General features: G+C 43.2%; 1 protein-coding gene across 1 annotated transcript in view; it reads right to left on the reverse strand.

The window, feature by feature from the left end:
* Positions 1 to 291: 291 nt before the first annotated feature.
* ANKFN1 (ankyrin repeat and fibronectin type III domain containing 1) overlaps positions 292 to 7,974 on the reverse strand; it is a 108,820-nt gene continuing 101,137 nt past the window's right edge. Inside the window, exons 13-16 of the mRNA XM_019515126.1 lie at positions 6,612 to 6,827; positions 4,556 to 4,722; positions 2,573 to 2,723; positions 292 to 526 (exon numbers count right to left, since the gene is read on the reverse strand). Coding sequence (XP_019370671.1) covers positions 326 to 526; positions 2,573 to 2,723; positions 4,556 to 4,722; positions 6,612 to 6,827 — 735 coding nt within the window. The 3' untranslated portion in view covers positions 292 to 325. The remainder of the gene's footprint in view (positions 527 to 2,572; positions 2,724 to 4,555; positions 4,723 to 6,611; positions 6,828 to 7,974) is intronic.

The following is a 7,974-nucleotide window of genomic DNA, read 5'->3' on the forward strand; positions in this document are numbered from 1 at the left end:
GAATAAAGACTTTTTTTTTTTTTTTTTTAACACATCTGTTTTCATCAGGTCAGTCTTGGCATCAAATGGCCACATTCTCCTTTTAAAGAACAGCGTCCTGCATAACACGTGAAAGCATGTGTTCGATAACTGCACTCCTTGCTCTACGCTTTGCATGGCAATAATGGTGGCTACAGCCGAAACGCCAGCTGCTTTGCTCCCTCTGTAACTTGTACACAGTCCTAGGGAGCGTTGCTGCCAAAGCGATCATGTGATTTATTGACTCTCCACTGGGACAAGAGGGAAAACAGATACAACTTTGTGATTTTATTATAAGGAGGCTGGGTTAATATTTCGAGGTAAAGCAAGCTACTATACCGAGTTCAAACATCTGAAGAGGGAGGTTAAGAAATCCTGAGTGTGGGGTGTAAGGATTATTCTGTCCTGGGGCAGTGCAGACGTCGTCTGAGGCGGGGAGCAGGAGAAGAAAGGAGACATTGTGACCCAGCTCCAACACCTCCTGTGTATACAGACGGAAGTGCTTAGCCTACAGAGGGACACGCGCAGGGAAAGGAACGGGAGAGAATTACAACATGGCACTTATACAAACAACACTCCCAATGATATAAAACATTAAAGAAAATTTGCACGACATCAAGCTCTGAATTTTTATAAAACATAAATATTAGGGGGCTTAAATGTGGGTTAATGTCACTACATAAAATACAGATTTAAAGCTGCAATGTTCCACGTTAAAAAACCCAATGCGCACACATAAACAACCCCCCCCACCCCGAAAACAACATTTATGTTTCTTATTAGGCAGAAAATGATCACATGCCATGCGCTTTTCAAGATTATGATTGTATAATTATGTGAAAACATGAAAATGGATTCAATTAAAAACCTTTAAGATTCAATTTAGAGTCGGTTAAGAGAAATATGCAGCTTTCCCCCAACAGGGCACTGAAAAGATTTAACAAGTGCTGCAGCAAGAGAAAAGGCACATGTAGTGGGTGGCTACAGGCTTTTCTGCAACCACGATGTAAAGCACTGTCTTTGCCCTGCAATTGTCTGGACCGTGACTTGGCCTCCGAGGTACTGCTGCAATCGAAGTAAGGGCTGCAAATAATATTTCCCAAGTAGATGGGGTGAATCTAAAATCAAGGTCCCTAATTCGGAAATAAGGTCCTGATTGAGCAAAACATGAAGCTGCATGTTTAATTTTCAAAGATGTGCTTATGCATGTCATGGGCTGGTGGTGGACTTAAGCCTGGCATGGCTGAGTGGAGGCACTCAGGACAAACTGCATGCTGACTAACACCATCTGTGTATGTCAGTGATTGCAGCAGGACCCCACAGTTTGTAACTAAAGTGACCTGGCGTGGAGGCTGCTAATCTAACCCTGAACAAGGATGCATTAGCATGGAGACCTGCATTGAATGCCCCTGAAAATCAGTGCGGCTGGCAACGTGTCAGCATACAAACAGTGTCTTGCATGGCTCTTGCTTGGATTCTGCCTGGGCAGAGCAAGACTGCACTGGTAGGTTTTACATCTGAGCCAGGCCTAAGCACAGCTCTTCAAAATGAAGCAAGTTTCACTGAAAACGGGGAATGTGGTTCTCATTTGCCCAGGGGCCACGTTACACCTCTCGAGCAGTGTGAACAGGACTTGCAAGGAGTGCAAAGCTGATTCACCGCTTCTTCTAGCCCTTCTTCTAGCAGTGGAGGGGTATGGACATCTGATCCAAGTGAGTTATCAGACTGCTGGGACTTACCCTGGAAGGTGGTGGCTATGTGTGCATGAGGTTACCCAGTGCTAAGTGAGCAGCTTCCCCTGCAATGGATCGCTTCCCACGGGCTAAGTGAGGCACACAAATAATTACTGAGCATCTGCTGCTCGGCAGCAAGTTTTCAGCCTCTCTGAACTCACTTAAATTTGATTGTTTGCTCATAACCTCAGAGGGCCTTCCCGCGACATCCTGGCCCCATGCAAGTCAACAGGAATTTTGCTGTTGACTCCAGTGGAGCTGGGATTTCAGACACTGCAGGGAAGCTGGAACCTGCTCCCACCTACCATGTCCTTGGTCAGGTGATGGAGGACTGTAGTCTTCAGGACTTTCAGTCTGGAAGACTGGAGCTACATTTTCAGAAGCACTAACTTTGCACAGGGTGGGAGAGGATTAATAGTTTCACGCTGGAGTGGGCGTTTTCAACAGGCCACCATATCTGCACTTCCAGGACCGGCAGGTGCCAGGGTTTGCAGGAACATGCAAATACCTACTGGTCTTGGCTGGGGAAAAGTGCTTCCAAACTACCTGATGTGCATGAAAAGAGTTTCTATACATGTATGTCTGGTTGCCTATTGAATAGTTTTATTCCTATACCTTCATAAATCTGGAAAAGACTCTTTCCTGAAGAAGCTTTTCCCATCATACAAAGTAGCCTTAACTAAACTTCTCTTACTTTTCTTTTGCAACAATAACAGTTTATCCCTTGTAGAAATATATAGGTTTTTAGCCTTCGTACAATTTCCCAAGCAGCAGCTTTTTTTTTTTTTAAAAAAAGTGATAAATACCACCAAGCATAATACCTGGTGTAGAGGTAGATTGATCTGTTTAAGGAGTGCTTTCACTGCCATCTGGAGCTCATAGAAGAACAATTGAGTAGGGCAGTCTGATGCATGATCCATACTTTCCACAGATTCTGAGCCAGAAAAGGTTTGGATCCATTCCCACTCATCTCTGTATGTTGAGTCAAGTTAAAATTAGAAATAAAACAAAAGTTCAGTGCGCAAGGAAGAATTTTACTGTACGTGCATTTGGGGTCTGCTGACGGTTTTCTGCTGACCTTCATATAGTAAAATGTTCTAAAATTATCCAGTCCTGGTCGTTTGTAGTAAAACATCCAATTTTGAAAAGCATCCTATTTAATTTCTCTAACACGTGTACATCAAGTTGAACACTCTTGCTAGCATCTGAGAATCACCACGTTTCCCTTTGAAATATTTCAGAAAGCCTTTTTTCTTCCCCCAAACATGCACTCCAGTCTGCACCTTCTACTACCTTGTTAAAAGCAGATACTAGCTGGACTGTAGTGGTATACAATGATGATTTCAATTTTCTCTCTGCCTCCTTTCCTCCCCCTCTCTGGTTAGATTTCAACCCTAGATCCGATAAACACAGGAATTTTCAAACCCAGGGTCTAGTTTTCCATCTCTGACAGCAGCCAGATGCTTCAGAGGAAGGTGCACAAAATCTCACAATAGGAGGGATAATAGATGTGAGGATAACCTACCCCCACATAAAGGGCTGGTCCTAATCCTTAGCAGTTTGAGGTTGCTTTAAACCCTGAGGCATGAGGTTTTATATTGCTTCCAAAATTGTTGTTAGCCTTTACTACTATGCTCTGGATATTTCTGTTATCCACATAAATATCCAGCTGCTCTCTGAACTGCACCATATTCTCAGCTGGTTGATGGACTCACATGCAATTAAGAAAAGAAAAGAAAATACGCTGCCCCATGCACGAGATCTTGGCAGTCTCAACCGGAAAAAACAAAACCCCATACCATCCCAAAGCATGGCAGTTCCAGAGCAGGCAGCATTGGTTTGAGCATGAGCTTGCAGTCCTCATGTAGCTGATATATTTTTTTTTTTAGGGACAGGAAGAGGCTAGATACAATGAAGGAATCACTGTGCAGAGGGTTCAGTCTCCTGTAAGCCTACATAACACATGCACAGGCCCTGATCCAGTGCCCCTGGCAAGTCAGTAGAAAAACTGTCGCTGAACTCACTGGGTGCTGGACTACATCTGTGGGCATGGATAGCTTAGTTGCTCTGGAGAACCCCTGCACTGAATGCAGACTCCCTAGATCATGGTGTTAGGGCTTGAGGGATATCCTTGGGAAGTGGGTGAGATTTCTGACCTGTGTGGGCTTTGGATGAAGCCCCAAATGTATTGGAGGGATGGACATGAACACATGCACATTTGAAACCGGTAATGATCTCATTAGTATGCAGCTTGCACTAAACTGTGACAATAATATACCAGTGCAGCCAACAGCAGACTGACTGGGGTTACACGGCTATGGCAGAGAGGAGAATTTGACCCTTGGTTGGAATGAGCAGACTGCCAACCTGGCAGACTGCGGATAAGCAATGTGCAGTACAGTTCAGAAATAAGTAAATAATAGACTCCAAGGGCGCTAAACTCCCTGGTGTTGATCCAGAAGATCATGTAAGTGCATGCTCACTTTTAAGCACGAGTCGTTCTGCTGACTTTGATGCTTTGGTGCTCAAATGCCTCGTTAGTTCACAGGCCGGTGTCTCAGTGCCTTGCAGGATGTCAGTCTCCGAGTTCACGTTTCACCTATTTAATTCTATACAATTCTTGACAACACTATGATGATGATAAGTATTAACATTTAGTCATCTGCATCTTCTGGTTCTATTTATATTGTGGATTTCACACGGGGTTCCCACACCAACAGGACAGTTTTACACACTTGGGATTAACATGATTTCAATTCAAGCAACTGCTTCAGGCTTACTGGAAAAAAAAAAAAGGCACTTACTTGGAAACGTTGCTGTTGTCTCGTATTTTAACATGACACAGGATGTTGGGCAACTTTTGCAGGACAAGAACTTTGATTTGATCGACAGAGCTGCAGAGTTTAAGGTAACCCAGGTACAAGCCGGGAGGGAGGCGCTGCTGACTTCTTCTGTGATAGGAAAGTGTGTCCTGTTTGAAGAGAGACATTCCTACATAAAAATATGATTTTTTTTCCCACACAAGGGGAAGGGTCTGGAATAAAAAAGCAACTAATGGCTTTTACAGCAGGCCAATTCAGCAAAGCAAATCCCTCTTCGGAGTGGAGTTGTTCTACTTGATGCCCCAGGGCAACTGGTCCATGAGGTCAAGCACACATGTAAATGTTTCACTGGATGAGATGCTGAGAGAGCTCCACCACTTGGAAACAACCGTCCTTTGAAACAACTATTCACCTGATACAAGAAGTAGGTTGCAGTGTTGAGACTGTGTTTGCTGAGCTGTGCTCTGGGTAAAGCATCTAGGGAACTTGTTCTACATGGTTCTCTGTGTGCATCAGTAATGAAGGACATAAAGTTTAGCAGAGAGCAAAATTTACTGTCAAGTGACTGGCTGCATTTTCAATACAATGGTCTTTGTCATCAGAAAGAGCTTAGAAAGAATTGGCACTGAGGGTCTGTGTACTGAAGCCACGAGACATTTACTGGGCTATTTATAGCTTTCCCCAAGGACTGTTTTTATAAATGAAGTTGACTGCCATCCAGAGTAATGTGTGCCTTTGCAACGGGTGAGGATTAAGCCACCTGGCTTTATGCCTTCACCCTTGGAACCATCAAATTATCTGCCAGTGCTATGCTTGGCTCTCACCGATGCAATTAGATCTTCAGTTTCACAAGCACTTCATGAACAAAATACCCACATGACGATTAAACAAGTAACACAAGAAAGGGTGGGCATTAGATAGGAATGTGTAAGCCATTAGGGCAAAAAAATTTTCCACCAGGATCTCTGTGGAAACTTGATCAGACTTGTATTTGGGGTTTCCTAATATAAAACTTCTGCCCAGATGGGGATTTTTCTGCACCTATAACACATTTTAAAGCCGTAAGTCTAGTGTAGGCCAGGTATATTTTATTACCGCTTGGAAATCTTTTAACTTACCCCAAACTCTAACCCGATTACCTGTCAGTTTCTGGCACCTGACAGCAGAGAAGAAAGTGATGCTAATTAGCCACAGCAGTCAATATCTAATTGAACTAACGAGAGAGGCAAGGCAGTGACTTGGTTTGAAGCATTTCTAATGACTCTTGCGATCTGTTAGGTTTGGAGATCAGAGATATTTTGAGATGCATCCTACTGTCAGAAACTTCTATTGATTTTGATCTGATTTATGTGCATAATACAATAGAAGGAAGAATCTCTAATAGACATGATTCTGCCCAGTGCTGAGGACTCCCCAAATCCCACTGATGTCAAATAAGAATCGAGTGTGCTAGGCACCCTCCAGGATTAGTCCATTATTCCAACATCAATCCAGCCAAGAAGCCTGTGAAGAATTTAATATGAAAATTAACGGGAGGATGGGTCAGTAATGAATTTAGGAGGGACTGATGGCAGTGGGAATTGGGAACTCTTAGCTCCTTAGAGCAACAGCCATTAAGTGAGGTTGTCAGATTTCAAAAGCAAACATGGTTTTCACAGTCAAAGTAGAAACTACTTATAGAGTGCAGAAAATAATAGGTGCCCCTGTAGGCACCTGGGGCTATCCTAGATAATTTAATGGAACATTGTGTTTTTTGCTATACACTTCTACAGCTAGGTTCCAAAAACCGACGGAAAAATGTATCATTCTCTAGCAGGTCTTTAAAGTCTAGATGTTCTATAGATTTTTATTCATACTAAAGGCCCAACCCAATGCCCACTGAAGGCAATGGACACCTTTACTCTCAGTGGGAGCCTGGCCATTGATTTTAATGGGCGCTGGATAAGGGCCTAATTCTAAAGAACTTTTCCATAAAGCAATGCTCAGTCATAGGCTTTTAAAAATTTAACAGCATAAAGTATGTGAAGCAAAGTGCTACCTGGATCGTTATGAGCAAGATGTCTAGTGCCGTTGGCTCCTCTGGAGTTGAAAGGGATTTCCTCTGGCTTTGCAGCTTGGATATCTGCATCCATTTGCCATTAAAAAATGAATAGAGAGTCTCCACTTCTCGTATTGTAACTATCAGTATATTGCCGTGTCTGTCTTTGATCGGTTCGTAATAAACTCTGCCCAAGTTGTGAGTTCCCAATAAATTCTAGAAAACAAATGGATCACGCAAAGGACAATATTAACCATCTTATGTGAGCAGAACGGCATTTTCCAGTGCACTGAATGGAAGCTTTGCTCTGTTCCCATCACAGTCAGCCTGAACTTTGCCTTGGCTTTCCTGGGGGCTGAGTTCAGCCAATGCATAGGGTGGTTTGTTTGTTTTTTTTAAAATCCCACCCTCTCTCCACTTCACTCGGTGCAACGCAGCGGGCAATTCTGCCCTGGTTGTGTCTGCAAACTGCACGGAGAATCTGGGGAGCAGACCACTTGCCGGTGTAAATGGAGGCTAGTGGCAAATACCAGCCTGATGATTAGGAGCCGAATGTCTTCTTGAAGGACCAAACAGCAGTGTCACTGGCTTGTACAACCTGGAACAGAATTTCCATCTAGATGCAACAAGTCATGTGGCTGTCAGGTAGGAAGTTCAAAAGCATTCAGTGCTAGTCTCAATGCCGTCCCATTAGCTTCAATGGAGCTATGCTGGTTTATACTAGATATGCATCTTAACCTGGCTAGATCCCGACATGAAATGCAACAGGTGTCAAAGATGCAAAGGGAGAGGCCCAAAAGGTGGAATTTTCATGCTGGAAACGTAAGTTTTATATTGCTGATGGACATTATTCTTAGCAAGAAAAAAAGAGAGGACGTCCCATCCATGCTGAGCGCAGCTAACCGTGGAACTGAGATGAACAACGTCTCCTGACAGAAGGGAACTTGGAGAGGAATGGATCTAGCCTTTTCACTTTGCACACCAAAAGTATGTTTGATGAAAACAAACTAACAAGAGATCCTAACCAAATACAAGGGCCAAAGCTTTCCAGAAAAACGCCAATTAAAAAAAAACAAAACAAAAAACAAAGAGCAAAATGATAATCACCTTGGTCAAAATCCTCCTTCCTTTCTATAGCAAGATATTTGCTTGCTGGGGTGAGCACACTAACTTCAGTGACTAGCCTCCAAGGAGATTCCCAGATGTCTTAAAGAAAAATGCTTACCATTTAAAATATTTCCACTACTTTGGGAGTTTTCAAGAGATCTACAGTAAGCTGCTAGGGGGCAGGGGTTGTTTAAAATGAAAAACTGAATTGACAATGCAGCACATTGTATGTTTAGGGAAGTGCATAGCTGAACAA

Source organism: Gavialis gangeticus, unplaced genomic scaffold, assembly GCF_001723915.1.
Source record: "Gavialis gangeticus isolate Ggan-Ray unplaced genomic scaffold, GavGan_comp1, whole genome shotgun sequence".
NCBI lineage: Eukaryota > Metazoa > Chordata > Crocodylia > Gavialidae > Gavialis > Gavialis gangeticus.